The following is a 17,831-nucleotide window of genomic DNA, read 5'->3' as shown; positions in this document are numbered from 1 at the left end:
GGATTTCAACAACTGGTTTTTAGTAAGGCACAAGATAGACAACTGAAACACTTGGTCAAAAGACTATTTTGTGAGACTAGTGAATGAAGCACCATCATCTAATAGTAAAAATACTCAAAAGAAATACAATTTTACTGATTAGCGATCACCTTGGAGTGAGCTTCAGACAACTGAATCAGACTTGAACATTATTTTTGACTTGTCTTTACTTTGAAGGTCTTATGCTACACCCACTTGTTACAAATTCTAGTGCTTGCTGTGTTTTATTTTTTCCTAGAATCTTGTGGTGTATAACGAATTAGTCAAGAAGGAACACACACACACACACACACACACACACACACACACACACACACACAGAGAGAGAGAGAGAGAGAGAGAGAGAGAGAGAGAGAGAGAGAGAGAGAGAGAGAGCTGACTTATATCACTAACACTGAATGCAAAATAGAAGTGCCTGAAAAGGCAAGCTCTGCCCCAGCAAAACTGTCACTCATAGAGGACAGGATAAGGGATGTGATAAGGAGGTAGAAGTGTTGAATCTAAGAAAAACTGTTTCCAAATATATGTACATATCAAAATATTGTTCATGAATACTTTGCATTAACTTTATGCATATGGGGAAAAAAACATTCCTCATAAGTTGAATATGTGAACAGGGGAAGTTGAGACTATACCAGCATGAAGGTACGTGTTGCAAAATAGGATTCCATACCTAAGTCATCCATTAATATTTTTTAAAGGACTGTATTCAATTGAGGACATTTGGGTTAACTCCAAAACCCCAAGTCTGTTCCTTTAGAATATTCAGTTTAACAACAAAGTTGCCTAATGTAGTTTAATGTTGGTTTTAATACTGATAAACTATTAAGTTGACATTTCTTCCCTTTTCTGCATATTATTCCATAGCTTAGTTTTAGTTATCAATGTAATTATTCCCTCTTGCTCCCATGATTTAAATAGAGACAAAACTCTGAGGGAGCATTAGGTTAAACATTTTAATGAATAAAAAATCAAAAAAAATTTCTAATTTACATGTATATGAATAAAGGAAAATTCACATGCACATAGAAAATTAATGTCACCATGAGATAGCCCTTCCATAAAATGACTGCCTTGCAAACCTGAGGACATGAATTTGAATTCCCTGAACCCATGTGAAAATGGGGCATGCTGGTGTACATCTGTAACCCCAGGGCAGAGGGGAAGCAGAAAAAGGTGGATACCCAAAGTTTACATACACATGCACATCCACCTTTATATACATGTGCACACATCCACACTAATATGAATAGATGCCATACACAAACACACACATAAATGGACACACACACACACATACACACAAATAAAATATTCCGTATATGTTCAAACTAGTAACTTCTGAATTGTGTGTAATTTTTTTCAGATGTGACCTACGTGTGCACATTCCTTTGATTTTCTTGATTTTGTTCCCCACTTGACCAGTTATCATTAGCATGTTAGTGCACTGTTAAATAAAAGCATTCTCCTAAAATCAGTGTGCATTTTTACATGTTATTAACAAATGTTTAAAACATGGGTTTATTAAATGAGTATGAAAAACTTTTTAAATAAAGTGGTCAGTACTGAAATATAAACATATGAACCACACTAAATGCACTCAGCAGGCTTTATATATATATACACATGCATGCACACATACACACATATGTGACAGTGGTAATCAAAGAGAAAGAACCCATCAACTTGGGAAGGTGTAAGTGGAAACAATGGAAGGAGTTGGTAGGAGGAAGGGAATGGAGAAAGTGGTGTAAACATTTCAAATTTTAAAAATTAATTTTGAAAGTGCCAACTTAATTCACTAGTGAAACAACTGAGCTTTTGTTCACAAATGGACAGGATAATTTAGAACTCTATTTTATACTCTGCATAAAAATTAACTCAGAATGGACTATAAACTTAAATAAGACTAAATCCAGAAAATAATTTGAAGAAAACACAGGAGAAAATATTTTGACTTTCAATTAGGCAACAGTTTCTTGGAATGGACACAAAACGAGGAAACATTAAAAAGGAAAACAAAATTGATTAATTTCATCAAATCTAAAACTCTGTTCTTTGGATGACACTGCTCAAAAAATGACTGCAAACCACAAAGTTAGCCAAAACAAAGGAAAAGAAAACAAAACATGATAAGACACATTTCTAATGTAAAAAAAAAAGAGCACCAAAAATGACTGAATAATAATAAATCAGCAAGTATCACCGTATAACAGGCAAAACATTTGAGCAGCCTCTTCACTGAATAAGCAAGAAATGGGAAATTTCACGTGAAAAGATGAGAGTCAAGGCCACAGTGGTTCCCACCAACCTTTGGTGGAAAATATTGAAAGAAAGGTACCAAGTGAAAGAGTGATACAGTTGGATGCTTTAATAATTGTGTTCACAATATAAACTGGCAAGCTACTTTGGAAAAGAAATTTCCAGTTTTTTTGTTGTTTGTTTGTTTTTAAGTAAAACATGTCTACCAGTACCCAAACTCTTAAATAAAAAACATTTACTAAGGATGGGCTTGGTGACCAAACCCTGTAATTCCAGCTCACTTCATGAGACCCACCCCTGGTTGCAGAGCTATTGACAACTGATGGATACCGGGAAGGGAAAGTGGGTTTTCTTTAAGGGTGTGACTCCTGATAGAACCACCACCAAGAGGATTTTGAGTTGAGGACCAACTGGTACAAATTGAAGCTCAGTCTCAAGGTTGGGTGGGGCGAGAAAGAAAAAGGTTTGTGATTGCCTATTTACCTGTAAATATCCATAATAATTTTATTCATAATAAACAAAAATCTGGAGACAGCTAAACTGTCCTCTGGTGAATGAATAAAGAAACTACAGCATATATTGTAGAATACTGATTAGCAATAAGAAGGAGAAAGATACGGACCCAACATGGGTGGATTCTCCCACTATATATTAAGTAAAAGTTCTAACTCAAAAGGCTACATTCCATAGGCTTCCATCTTATAAATACCAGGAACACGTGAGCATGTGCTTGGTGAGTAACTGCCAGGTTTCAAGGGAAGAGAGAGCACTAACTGAGGAGACTGGAAGGGGACATGTAAAGATTCCGGTGAGCACTGTCAAACTGTCCTCAAGATTGATGAACTCCATTACATCTCTGCAATTTACTTAGTCAACTTTATTTACCCAAAGAAAGAGAGAAATAAGAGAGATAACTCCTCTTTGAGTTGCCACAGAGCATATTCATTATCTTAAAAGCTATAATGTGAAGAAAATAACTTTTATTTTACTTTAATAGCCTGAAAAAGGCATAATATTTTGTCTCATAGATACAATATGGCATCTAAAATGCATTCAATGTTCTGTGTTTATGAAACATACCCATAGTGTTATTTTATTAAAGTCATCTTGAAGAAGTCATAAATGTAAGAGTTTGAAGCTCTTGCTACAGATTGACAAATGTACCTCAGAAAGGCTTTTCCTACATTCTTGAGATATATAATAATGACAGTTTGCATGGCTGCATGAATACTGTATATTGTTTAAATGGTGTGTGTTTCTTTTACTGCTAGTAATATAAGCATTTTCTAAATGTTGATTGACCAGTTTGTAGTTTTGTGTTTTGAATATTTGGTTCTTATTATTTTTTTCTGTCCCACTGCAATTTATATTGCTTACATACTGTTTTATTACATTTATATAAGGTCTAAAGTGTTTTTTCTTAAGACAAGATTTAGGAGAGAGGAGAGTGTGACAAGAAGAATCAGAAATGCAATATACTTGAAATTGTTAAGGAACAGATTTGATCAATGAAAAAAAGTGATTTAATGTTTTCATTTTAATCTTGGTATTTTTTTCTTCTATAGGAAATGGACTTTTTTCATAGAATATATTCTGATTATGCTATCCCCTTCCCCTATTCCTCCTGACTCTTTCCTACCTCCCTTCCCATCTGGACCCACACTCTTTCTCTCTCTCATTAAAAAGCAATCATCTAAAGAATAATCATAAAATAAGATAATAAATAAAAAAGTCAGTGTATGACAAAAACAACCAAACAAGAAAAAAAAAGCCAAAGAAAAAGCAGAAGAAACTCATATAGACACAAAGATAACACACATTCTTACAAAAGTCCCATTTAAAAAAATCCCAAACCAAAGCAATAATCTGTACCCAAACGACTTGTAAGGTTAAAAAAAAAGTCTGACTTCACATTACCCATCTACTGCTGGGTATAGGGTCTACCCTTAAGAGTGGTTTGTTTCTTCCACTCTAATATTGTCTAGCTGTGGGTCTCTGTTTTTGCTTCTATCCAGTGCAGGAGAAAGCTTCCCTGATGCTGGCCGAACAAGGCCCGAGTCTACTGAGTATAGCAGAATGTTGTTAAGAGTCATTTTATTGCTACCTTCCTCCAGCAGAACAACAGTATTCATTTCCCCCAAGTCTCTGATCTAGCTAGTCTCAAGTTCTTGGCCACCCAGCAGCTTTGGGTGTGGCTCCGTCTCATGGAGTGGGCCTTAACTCTAATCAAACACCAATTGGTTACTCCCACAGGCTTTGTCCTGCTTACTCACCACTGTGTCTTGTAGGCACGCATGTCAGTCTTGTAGACCGAAGGGTTTGTAGATGGGCTGGTGTTTACTCTTCCCCTTCGGTAGCGTGCAGAATCCCTTCTAGTACCATGAGTACTTGTTTGTAGCCGTGGAGGCTTTAGGTAGGCAGCAGCTCGACTTCTTGTTGTTTTAAAAAACTATTGTTAATGTTTGAGTATAAGAAAATTTCCTGTATAGTGTGTGTGTGTGTGTGTGTGTGTGTCTTTGGATCATTTTAAAGAGATACTCTTATTTTTTTTGAACAATTATTGTTAGGTCTTTAAGAACTTCATGCATGTAGACAATGTATTTTGGTCATAACCCACCCCTACCTCTCTCTCAGATCACACTCTACATCCATGCTTTCTCCAACTTTATGTTTTTTTTTTTTAATTTTTGTTTTATTTTGTTCTTTTATAACTCACAGCAAACATTTGTACTGCACATATGCTTAGTTGGGTGTGGGGCCATCCATTGGTGGTTGGACTTCCAGGGCCCACAATCTTAATGACAACTGACTCTCCTTCCCCAGCATCCATCAACCTTCACTATCCTCTCACGGGGGGTGGGGGGAACTCATTAACCCCACTCCCCAAGCTAGCCTGGCTACTGTCTTGATCTTGTGCAGGCAAGGATGAAATGCTGTGAGTTCACGAGAGCAGCCATCCTGTCGTGTCCAATAGGCACTGTTTTTCTCTGGTCCTCCCTGGATCTCTGACTCGATGGCAGAGGTCATAGGCCTCAATGGGTGAACCTTCCATGAATATTTAGCTCAGTTGACAGAATACCGAGCTGTCTTCTAAGATTTTATTTCTATACCCATAGATTCTCAGTCTTCATCAGAAAAGATTCTTTTTGCAGTGGAAAGTAGTTAAGGCAGAAACTCACCACTGTTCAAAGTTCAGAGGATAAGTTAAGTAAGTGTCTTTGGAATTCAACCACAAACAGGACATCTGTGTCGCTCCTCTAAGAGGAGGACATCAGGGAACATTTTGAAAATGACGCAAGAGTGATTGTAATTGATAATTTTCTCTTAAATATAACCATCTACAAACCATGCAGGGTGGCACACCCTTAATCCCAGCACCATGGGAGGCAAAGGGAGCAGGGTCAGGAACTCAAGTTTTTCTTCTGCTACATAACAAGTTTGGGCACAATTTGGGATGCACGAGACCTTGTCTTAAAAAACAAAACAAACCTATCACCGATTACAGGAATGAGTGAAATATTTGGTTCACAGATAAGAGTTGTTAAGTACGTGGAGCAATAGAGACTGAGTCAGTGTTCCTGTGTTTCTTTTGAACTCTCGGGAAGTTTTTGGACTGCTGAGACTAGCCCAGGGGGGGTATTAAACTCATTTCAGGTTCTTTGTCTGCATATCTGTGAAGTATGTTTGGAAAGTGCTGCCTTGTACTTGTTGCAGCTCTACTATGAGTAAAAATGGTTCAGGGATGAAGGAGAACAGGCGCTGGAGTGGGAGAAGGCTCCGTGGCTATGGAAGAATTTTGATTGACATGTTTACACGTCTGCGTCAATCGTTTTGAAAGAGGTCTCACAGACAAAGGAGGATGGCCTATCAGCTAGGTTTTCTGAGAGTGTATCAGGGCTTCCATTCCAGCATATCTGAAGGCATTAGCTTTGATTAAACCAAAAGTTGTACCTCCTTAAGCTGCTGCACAGGATGGAACATGGATAGATTCATTTATAAATGACAAGGAGGAATTCTACCCAATGGCTCCTCCCATTATTTTCTAAGAGACCAGGCAAGGATGTTAGCTGCAAATTGGGGTTCATGGCATGTAACAGATGGTTTGCTTGAAAACTTATATCAAAAATTGAAAATTTAAATTTTACTTTCAACACATGAGGTTTCTGGGGAACATATTGTATTCTTTTAAAAAATATGCATTAGATTCTGGAGAGATGGCTCAGTAGTTAAGAGCACTGGCTGCTCTTCCAGAGGATAGGTTCAATTCCCAGCACCGTTAGGGTGGCTCACATCCATCTGCAACTCTAGTTCCAGGAGAATCTGATGCCATCTACTATCTGTTGGCTGCAAGCATGCAAGTGGTTCACAGAGATACATGTAGGCAAAACATTCATACACCAAAAAAAATATGCCTTAATATTTGTTTCAGGCCAATAAATCATATAATGTATATTTCTGACAATTCTAATAATTTCTGTCGTTATGTTCATTTTTTCTATGCTCTTGTACTCTGCTGCTTCTAATGACTTGAATCCACAAATATTTTTTAAAATAACTGGAATAATGCAAATCAATTACTCAAAAGACTGCCCTCAACTTTATTTTAGGATATCAACATTGGAGTCATAAACTCAAGAAAGAAAAGAATTATTAAATAACTCTCTCAAATTGCCCTAATCACTACAGGAAGACTGTGATATGCGCGTGCACGCGCGCGCACACACACACAAACACACACACATATACATACATACATACATACATACCCAAATGTGATGTTTCATGTTTCATAATTTACACTGGCTTACGTTAAAATAAGAAAACATAGTACTTTATTAAAAGCAACTTCAGGTTTCGGATTTTAGCTATTTTTTTAACTTGATCCTCTAATTGCAGAAATTGGTACTCTTTTTGTGCTTCTCGTTGAGTTCCAAGAGTCTTTGAATTGGCTCATTGGATATGAGCACTTACTAGAGTGTTATTTCTGAGAAGGGCCATTGTGAGACTCAACAAATTCCAGTTAAATCTATAGTGAACCATGGAGTTTTCAGTTTCACGTTTGTTTGAAATTTGATAAACAGACACCTAAATTCTGTGACAATCTGTCCTCCATGGTGAGAATGTGTGTCCTGTCTTAGATATGACAGTATCTTAGTGATGAATGACAATGGGCAACATATGGATACTGCAAGTGTCTTTGGGGTTGGGGAGACAACTCAGATGGTTAAATTCATGAGGAGCTGGGTTTGATCTACAGAATCCATATGAAGAGGCCAGGCATGGGACATGTGCTTGTAAACCAAACACTGTGGAAGAGGGGACAGAGGAGACTTGGAGCTCACATAATAGCTTGTCCATCTTAGTTGGTCAACTCCAGACCAATGAGAGAGCTAGTCTTATAAAGCAAGACAGGTGGCTTAGGGAGAGCACAGTAGTTAAGAAAGCTTTTGTTGACAACAAGAATTTGGAATGTGGCACCTAAATCAACCCCTTATATCCCCAGCTTCAGGCGTGCTGATGTTTTTTCTTCTGGCCCCTGGAAAACAGTACATATGTTCTCACACACTCACACATACAGATACACATACATAATTTTTTCAAATAATAATATATTTTTAAAATCGGATGGCAGATGGCTCATAATGAACCACATATATCCAAGATTATCCTCTGATCTCTATATTTCTACACACACACACACACACACACATACACACACACATACACACACACCTTCATTTGACTCTGTAAGCATGTAGTTTTGGACCAGTGCTTGAGGAGAGCTTACATCTAATGGGAAAGGTTTTCCCAGTGAGAGCCTTTCATATAAACAGCCACATTAGTGGCAAAGTACAGTCTTTCCTTCCAGGGTTTTGCCTTTGTTGGGCTTAGCCAAACTAGACTCTGCTCCCATTTGCTCTAATGCTGTAACATTCTCCGGAGCCCTGAGCCTGCAGCATATTGCCCCTTAAAGTTGACAGGACTACTTTTTCTATTCATTGGGGACTTTCAGCAAGATGCAGCCTAAATGTTGCTGTCTCAAGAGTTAGATGATAGATTTTATTTGTCCACGTTCATAGAATGCAGAACATAAAACAGAAAAAAAAATGTGTCTGAGAAAAAAAAACAAAACAAAACAAAAAGCAACCATCTTTTCTAGAGTATATATAGCATCATGAGGAAGCAACTGGGCTGAGGAGATAAAATGAGTCAGTAGTCTGCTGGAAAGTAGGATCAAGGTAAAAATAATAATAATGAAAGTGATATTAGCATAGCAAAGTTATTCTAAATACCTTCTAAATATTATTTATGAGAACAGCGAGTTTATTACTCATGGCTAAGATTAAGCAGTTTGAGTTTTTACTGGAATGAAAATGTCCCAGAAAGCAGTCACTGAAATGGTGTAAACACTTCGACCTGCTAGCTTGATGCTGCGCTCATCATGGCTGTCATCTAAGTCATCAGCAAGTGAGCCAAGGAAGAAAATGTGTAGCTGCAGTGAAAAGGGCGTGAAGGGGGCTGCAGGGTGGCTCAGTGAGTGAAACATTTTTAAGCCTGGTCATGTAACTCCCGTCTCTGGAACCCACTTAAAGGTGGAAGGAGAGAAAAACCTTCACAAAGGTGTCCTCTGACCTCCGCATATTTACAGCGACTTGTGTCCCACACATCCATCAAATGCCCTCTGCTCACCGTGAAAGTATTGACAACAAAAGGTGAGTGAAGAAGACTGGAACCTAGAGAAGGGACAGTAGGGTGGACTGCAGCTTCTGCAGAGGACTCAGGATGTGCTAGGAGCAAAGGCTGAGCCCACAACAGGCCTATACCTACACCCACACCAGAACTCCACATGGGGAGGATGTGGATCCAGAGAACACACCTCGGACGGGGGATCCAGAATCAAGATAAAGTATTTAGGAAACAAGAGTATGTGAATACCAGCAGCCCAAATTGCATAAGGAACACGCAGGCACGCACACACGAACTCACGACGCACGCACGCACGCACGCACGCACGCACGCACGCGCACACACACACGTACTCTCACACCAGGAATCTGCTTGATGGGGAAGGAAAGAGTTGAGAGAATAAGAGAGAAAATGATTGATCAAATGTTTATTAACCAGATAGGAATCAGCCTCACACACTCCAAGTCTGTGTCTGGGAATGGACCCCTTCTGCCAGTTTGATGTAAGGGCCGAAAGGACTTCATTACAGAGGAACAACAGCTCTGGCATCTAATTATAATTTATTTGAATATAGTGCAGTTAAACGGCAGCAAAACAGTGGGCATTCTAAGAGCATTAGGGAGTCGGGAAGTGTGTGTCTTAATAGATACAACTGTAGCTGTGGAAGGCTGACCAGCAGAGAATGGTCTCCCAAACTGTTCGTTTACGTAATCCTGGGATATAGGATAGAGCCGACTAACACCACAAAAGAAAATATGTGCCTACCTCACTCCTAAGGCCTAAATGCTCTTTGGTATAATGTTTGCTAAAGATATATATCCTTTGTTCTTGGGAGAAATAGTAAGAGCGTTTTAAAAGGAATATTAAAGGATAATTAAGGACATGGAATATATGAAGTCATAGTTTCTCAGGACTATCCTTATTGATCCTTGCTCTCTATTTTTAGCAGTTTCTTCTACTCCTCCAGGTTCATTTTTTTTTTTTTTTTGAGAAAGTGCTTACTTCTTGCTGGGGATATTGAATTAGGTTCCATGCACAGTGAGTAAGTGTGCACTGCTCTTGTGTCTGCTACCTCGTTGGTTTGAGCCTTCCTACCTAAGTGAGGAGTTCACGCTGAAGGCATGCTCACAAACGCTAAGAAAAATCCTGGGCTGGACTTTCCAAACTTAGAGATTCTTCCAGGGGGGAAAGGACAAAGGAGTATGTTTCAAGATAAAATACTGATCAAGATTTTGCAAAATTCCTATTGTTTTGCCTAGGGGTGTTCTGGAGTACAGTTTTGTGTAAGCAATGACTATAATCGACCTCTGTTTTTTCCCCTTCCCTTCCCTTCCCTTTCCTCTCCTCCCTCCTTCCCTCCCTCCCTTCCTCCTCCCTCCCTCCCTCCCTCTGTCCTTCCTTCACTGTTTTTCTCTATTGTTAAGAATCTGTTCTGCCAAACAGATCAAGCTAATCAGCTGTCTCATCTATCCAGAGGGCCTGATCCACTTGGGGGCTCCTCAGCTATTGGGTAAAAGTTCATGTGTTTCCATTCGATTGGCTGTTTGTCCCTGTGCTTTTTCCAATCTTGATCTTAACAATTCTCACAATTTATATTTATAAATTCAACAATTTATAAATATAAATTATATTTATAATCTCAAACAAAAGAGAGAGAGAGAGAGGGAGAGAGAGAGAGAGAGAGAGAGAGAGAGAGAGAGAGAGAGAGAGAGAGAACACTAATATTCAGCTTGTTTCTATCCTCCAATGTTTAGTGTAATATTTTCTTTCCTTGCCTTTTGGCTACTGACCAGTCTCCCTAGTGTAGGACACCCATGGTCCAGATCTATTGTCTAGACTACTCACACACTCTTCGCTCCTTCCATATTACATTGTCACTCTGGTGCCTAGCCCCAGGGTAGGAAAGAGAAGATTCTTCTTGTGACATCCAGAGTATGTCTGGCTGTTTTGAGGATTCCTCCTTGCTTCTCTGTCCCACACTGAGCAACCTTCAGCATCCCCTGTGGGGGTGGGGGCTAACTGTCTTCTTATGGGACTTCGATAGCAGCTTTTTAGGAGGCCCTAGGGAACTTGACATTTCAAAGTGATCTGCTGTGAAACATCTTTTTCCCAACCACTGGAATACAGTCTGTCAGCACTCTTTTTACTACCCATTTCTCCAGTGACAATGCCATTAGGTCTTCCTCTTTCTTTGGGATGAGGTTTAGCTATGTAGCCCAGGCTGGCCTTGAATTCTCCTGTCCTTAGCTTCCCAAATACTGAGGTTATTGGCATCTACTGTAACTCAGTCTCCTGTGACATTCATCTGTCCCCAGTGAATACAGTTGTCAGGCCCACTCATAGAACGGGAGTATGAGAACAATCCCCTGCACATCCCGACTTCCTCTGGAAGTCCCTTCCTTCTGGGCCCCTCCTCCCTCTTCATTACTTCCCTCTGACAGAGGCCAGAAACTGGTCCAGCTTCTATTGTGTTTGCTTATAGGAGGAATAGCACCTGCTTTGCCCTTGTCCTTGGATGTTTTAGTTTCTTTACTCAAGGCAATATCCTTGTAATGAATTCAAGACTGAGACAAGAATGAAGGATGGCACACTGCTTTTCCCAGCAATGCTGATGTTTATTGTGTGTTTGGAGGCACTGTTATAACTCCTTTGAAACAGAGGCCAAGAAAAGTTAAGACACTTCTCGGAGGTCACTGAGTAGTAAGTGGCGGAGACTAAATTTAAATCTGGGCAGGCTGGTGACAGAGACTGTAGTCTAAATCCTGCCCCTTAAGGCTGCTAAGATAAGATGCCCTATAGTGATTTGTGGTATTTTTAAGGCATGTAAAATGAGATGCCTAGTTGTGATTTGTGGAAGCAAGATCCTAGGATATTAGGCTGTGGACCTACAAGAACAAGCCCGAGAGAAGTCCTTATACAGAGTGGAACTAGAGCTTACAGTGCTGTGAGTTTCGTTTAAGCTTCTTATCTGCTGTAAATCACAGGCAAGCACTTACCACAGGGAGGGGAAGAGTCCAGGTTTATATTCTATCTAAATTAAAAGTTTACTGAAATATATCATCTTTTTCATAAACCCTGTTCTTGGTGCTAATTAACCAAAAATTGGTTAAATCTATAAAGTATCCCAATAAGTTAATGCACACTGAGCTGTTCATTTAGTTTAGTATAGTAAATGGTCAGAAAGGGTTCTTAAATGATGCTGACATATTAGAGTACATACAAGAAAGGTGTGAATAAATGAATAAATTTACATTCTTTCACAAGCCGTGATAAATTTCCTAGAATGCAATCTGTTGGTAAGATAGAAGTATATCAGTTGAATTTCAAGATGTTAAATTACTTGAATTCCCATATCACGTATTAATTATACAACAAAAATGTCCATAGATCTACTTGAAAGAGATAGTAATCTTGGCAATAGAAAAATTAAGTTCAAGTTGTTCTAATTGGTAGAGGGACATTAAGAGATTAAAAGAATAGTGGTGATGGAAGAAGCATAGGCTACAGCATGCCCCAAAAGGCCAAAGGTCAACATGTTACATGTAACTTTCAAAGTACCTTTACCTCTCAAAAAAACTTAAAATTAATGTTCAGATGCCCTGTAGTTACAGATTCCAGTGTAATGTTCACATCATTGATAAAACCCTAAGAACTGCAACATATACACTAAAAAATTCTCTGAAAATTTATCCTTGGGGCTGGAGAGATGGCTCAGTGGTTAAGAGCACCGACTGCTCTTCTGGAGGACCCGGATTCAATTCCCAGTACCCACATGGCAGCTAACAACTGTCTGTAACTCCAAGATCTGATACCCTCACACATACATACATGCAGGGAAAACAAATAAATAAAAATAAGTAAATAAAAATAAATAAATTTTATCCTTGAAATCATCGGAAATATAATAAATTATGTTATCAAATGAAACACGTTCTTTCATTGCTTTCTAAAAGGGGGGAGGGGAGAGAGAGAGACAGAGAGACAGAGACGGAGAGCATGGTTAGAAAACATCTGTAAAACCAGCATTCAAGGAACAGAGACAACAGAGACAAGAGAATCATCACATTTGAGGCAAGGTTGGTTTATATAGGAAATTCCAGAGAGGCTAGGGCTATATAAAGAGACCCTATCTCAAAATACCAAAACAAAACAAAACAAAAACCCCTACATACTGAAAAAGAATATACCAGAGTTTTGTGAATGTTATCACAGATTGGTACCAAGGACAGAAGATAAATAATCCCAATCAAGTCTACTTTTGTGAAACAGTGCATATAATTAGGGTTGTTTACAGGACTTGTGTGAAGGATTACTCATAGGAGCATGGGAAACCTATGGTCAACTACATCAGTGAAAGAATATTCTTCCTACAACCTCTTTGAGGAAGGGTTTGGCTAGTGAACTCCTCCTAGCAGCCTTTATCTTCAGGCTTCACTCATGGTACCCATTAACTGTCTCTTTGGAGATAGAAACGACCTGGGGACCCCTTTCCTTTTTTTGTAATGGTAAGTTAATGGGTCCCATCAGCTAATCATGGGTGCTGACAGTTCAAGCTGGGAAATGTTTCTATTATGCTAGAACAAAACATCCATCTATAACTCTTGCCCTTTCTCCAGTTCTTACAGTCTTCCCTTCTGTGATACCCCCTCATCCTTGGATGGATTGGGAAAGATGTCTGATGTAGGGATGAATATTCAGTGCATTCATGGGGGTCAGGAGAGCGTAGGCATGCGCATACCACAGCACACGTGTGGAGATCAGAAGACAGTCTCCAGTGTGGATCCTTGCTGTCCAGGTTGTTTGAGGCTTGGTCTCTCTGCTGTTTACTGCTGCTTAGGCAGACTAAGCTGGCCTGTAAGATATAGAGATTCTCCTGTTTCTGCCTCAGATCTCACTGCAGACTCATACCAGTGTACCTGGTTTGACATAGGTCCTGGACATTTGAAATCAGGTATCCATGTTCATGCTGCAAACAGTTGACCCACTGAGCCGTCTTTCCACCCTGGGGAAATTTTTGGAGTGAGATTCAGTTTAGCTACACAAGGTATACACCATTAGACTAGAGAGTTAACCTAGCAAGCCATTTATGCCCACCTGCTGCGTGGAGAGCAAGAATATTTGATTGTGTTCTTATCTGAACGTTAAGAAAACATTTTAGGTGGAAGCTAGTAATTACACCAGCTTTCATTCTGAACCTGACCTGAATCGTAACCATCCTCAAAACTGGTCTGGCTCCTGTCTCTAAATAGTCCTCTAGTCACTTGTTCTTTAGCACAAGTGGAGACTCTTTCCTCTGTATTTTTTTCCTCCTCATGTTTCACGAACCAAATGTGTACTGTAGTTAATATGGACATCTTTGTGCTGTGGTCATCTTCAATATGAAAATCTAGAGGTTACATCTGAAAGACTAATTTAGTTTTGTTTTTTTTTTGTTTTTGTTTTTTTGTGCTCCTATAATTCTCATCCAAAAATCAAACACACAAATAAGCATCCACCAGACATAATGACTCTCATTTTTAATCCCAAGACTTGTGGGTTTGAGGAAGGAAAATAGAGGGTAAATGTTCAGCAACATGTGATCCTACAGCCTAGGGTAGTGAGACCATAGTGAGACCCAGTTTATAATGAAAGGAAGGAAGGGAGGGAGGGAGGGAGGGAGGGAGGGAGGGAGGGAGGGAGGGAGGGAGGGAGGGAGGGAAGGAGGGGAAAGTACATAGGTAGCAGGGAGGAGAAAGGAGGAAAGAAAACAGGATCAATAGGTCCTTGATTTTTGTGGAGAACTATTACTTTTGATGAGTGACCCCCAAACTCAGTTTCTGTAGAATTTCATAGGCACAACTTTGAATTCTTTCTTAACAAGACAAGCTGGGCACAAATGAAGGCTACAGTGAACAATGAAATCTGGCCATTTAGTCAGTTTTTTTTGCATCTCTCAGGACAGCTTAATTTTGCTCATAAGGACATGTAGTCAGTTTTGTTCTAGTTGCACATAAGGTGTGACAAAACACCTTATGCAAGCAATTTAGGGGAGAAAGAGTTTATTTCAGCTCACAATTCCACGTTGCTGTCCATCACTTCAGGGAAGGAACAACAGGAGGAGGTTGAGCGTGCTGTATCACATCTTCAGGTGGAAGGAAGCAACAGGTTCATGCCTGCCAGTATTCAGCTAACTCTTTTCTTTTCATTAGGTCCAGGGCCCATCCAGTTCATGAAATGGTATCACTCATGCTAGGCTGAGACTTCCCACATCAATCAATGTAATCAAGATGAACACCCTCAGACATGCCAACCTGATATAGATAGCCCCTCATTGAAACTCTTCCCAGGTGATTCTACCTTGTGCCAAGTTAATTAAAATTAAGAATTATAGGACATATGCAGTTAATGGCTTCAAATGGGGTACATTTCATTTTTTATGAAGAACAAATGAACTTTAGATTTTTTTTTGCTTTAATAGCTAATGTTGCATAAGGAAAGAACACGGAGATTTAAGAAAAGCATTGCATTTTTTGGTTTTTATGTTTTTACTTTTTTTGATGTGTGTGTGTGTGCGTGTGGTATGTGTGAGTGGGTGGGTATATAGGTGCATATATGATTTTGGTGATTGGTTTTTGCCCTCAACCTTGTTGAAACAGTTTCTCTCTTGCAGTTTCTGTTGCCATATGGCATCCTAGTCCATACTAGTTGAACCATGAGCTTCCTCCTAGAGATGCTCCTGACTTCACATCTTACTTCATCACAGGAGTGCTGGAATTACAGGCGAGGACCACATCTTATAGCTTTTTGCATTAGTTCCAGGGATCCAGCCTGGTCAGATTTATGTGGCAAGTGCTTTTACCTGCCAAGACTCTATCCAGCTATTAAGTATTTGGTTACATTTATTATTTAGTATTATTTATTTTAGTATTTATTTTGTATTTTATAATAAATTGTAACTCATCAACATAAAATACTTTTGTATCAAGTCTATAAATCTATCAATTTAGAAAATAATTTAGTTTCTTTTTTATTATAATACTTTGATTTCATACACATACTTAGGAGAATTTTAGTACTTTTCATTTCCCATTACCCTCTCGAACCCCCTCCCTCTTTCAATAAAGAAATGAATTAAGACCTACAAAAAGTTGTAGTGGAATGTCAGACTGGATAGTGATATATATTACATTTATCACATCCTGTAAATGTAGTTAAGAAACAATGAATCATGAACTGTTTCAAAGAGTAGTAAGTCCAGCCTTCACGTGTTAAAGAGGGATGTGAGAACTGAAAAATTCACAAGAGTTCTTGGGGCTCCAAGAACTTAAGGAGTCTTAAGGAACTTCATTTGTTTGTTTGATCCTTTTCAGTAAATATACAGGCAAGAAATCTTTTACAGGGTCTGGATGCAGTAAACTCAGATTCTTTGGCTTGTAACTGTCACAGAGATAACCTATCTAGGAAGGGTTAAAGGCTCTGAGATTACATAGTTGACCAGGCAAACGTGTGTGTGTGTATATATTAAAAAAAAAAAAAGAAAAGAAAAGAAAACCAGCAGTAACAAGCACCAAAAACAGGAGAGACTGTTTCTTGCAAATTAGGAGCAAGAGCATCCTAGGTATAAGTAGTTAGTCTTAGGTGATGGTCGCAAGAATGGCTGTTCCTACTGCCGAAGTCCACACTTGTGTCTTTACCTGTGCAGAACTGACTACATTTGCAGTGCACTGTAGAACATAAAGTGACATTTCTTCCAAACTGTTTTCTTATGACCACATAGACTAATAAGATACTTACTAGAGTCCTGTGATACTGAATATTAAATTCATAGGGAAACCCCTTGATTCTCTTAAAACAAAAACAAAAATGTCAAGCTGCTCATGGTGACTCACACCTGTAATCCTAGTATTCAAGAGGCTGAGGCAGGAGGATTGTCATAAATTTGAGGCCAGTTTGGGTTACATAGTGAATCCCAGCAAAGCCTGGGCTTCAGAATACCTGTCTCAAAAATCAATATATAAATAAATAATAAATAATGAACAAACCAAAAGTATGATTAAGCTGTGATCTTATAGAATTTATACTGAATGACTTCAGAGTATGATTCCTGAAACTGGTCTTTCTCTCCATTACTTTCTCTTTGGAAATTTCTCACTCCTCACTTTTGGAATTCCCAGACTGGCCTAAGAAAGAGATCAGCAGAGCCTGGTTGTTACACTGATCTTTTCAGAGTTGACCCTTATCTTAATCATTTAAATAAAATTCCAAGGGGGACTCCGAGATCACAGATGGGAAGTGCAGAGGTGACAACTGTCTTGCTTACCTGCTTTGCTGAACAGAGTTGAGCCATATTAGCCCTGCTCAGATCTAGCAGCTTGCTGAGCACCTGGTTATCTCCAGCTGACTGAGTCTGTCTTCTTCTCCCTTGCCTTACAGGAACATTTTCAGATGTGTCTGTGTTCCCAGAAAGCCAAGCAGCGAAGAGGGAGGCCCAGAAAGAAACTGGTATTTCCTCTCCTTCCTGCTTTGGTCTGCTTTTTAAAGTTTTGTGTACCTCCTGCAAAAGACTTCTGGAATGACTGCCCACAAAACAGTGGGTCCATTCAGAAGAGTCCTGTGTGTCTTGTATCTTCTAAATGTCATCCCAGTCTTGCAAATACACAGTTATGACAAAAAACAGAAATTCTGGAAGTCTGTTTTGCTTCATAGACTATATTGAAACATCACACTTTGACCAGAAAATACTTTAACTATAGCAGCACTACTTGCCCTCTCTATCTCTATCATATGACCTGAGATATTTACATTATTAAAACTGGCCGGGGCCAGGCGGTGGTGGCGCACGCCTTTAATCCCAGCACTCGGGA

At 39.2% G+C, this 17,831-nt stretch overlaps 1 protein-coding gene across 21 annotated transcripts in view; it reads left to right on the top strand.

Moving 5' to 3' along the window:
* Rims1 (regulating synaptic membrane exocytosis 1) overlaps positions 1 to 17,831 on the top strand; it is a 480,632-nt gene that overhangs the window by 156,232 nt on the left and 306,569 nt on the right. For 19 of the 21 annotated variants that reach the window (XM_076557939.1, XM_076557934.1, XM_076557932.1 and 16 more), the window contains exon 3: positions 17,401 to 17,469. The exons of the other annotated variants lie outside the window; for them this stretch is intronic. In XM_076557939.1, the coding sequence (XP_076414054.1) occupies positions 17,401 to 17,469 (69 nt within the window). The remainder of the gene's footprint in view (positions 1 to 17,400; positions 17,470 to 17,831) is intronic. 21 annotated transcript variants of the gene reach the window in all.

This window comes from Peromyscus maniculatus, chromosome 21 (assembly GCF_049852395.1).
Source record: "Peromyscus maniculatus bairdii isolate BWxNUB_F1_BW_parent chromosome 21, HU_Pman_BW_mat_3.1, whole genome shotgun sequence".
Classification (NCBI taxonomy): domain Eukaryota; kingdom Metazoa; phylum Chordata; class Mammalia; order Rodentia; family Cricetidae; genus Peromyscus; species Peromyscus maniculatus.
This window is presented reverse-complemented; position numbering and strand designations above follow the sequence as displayed.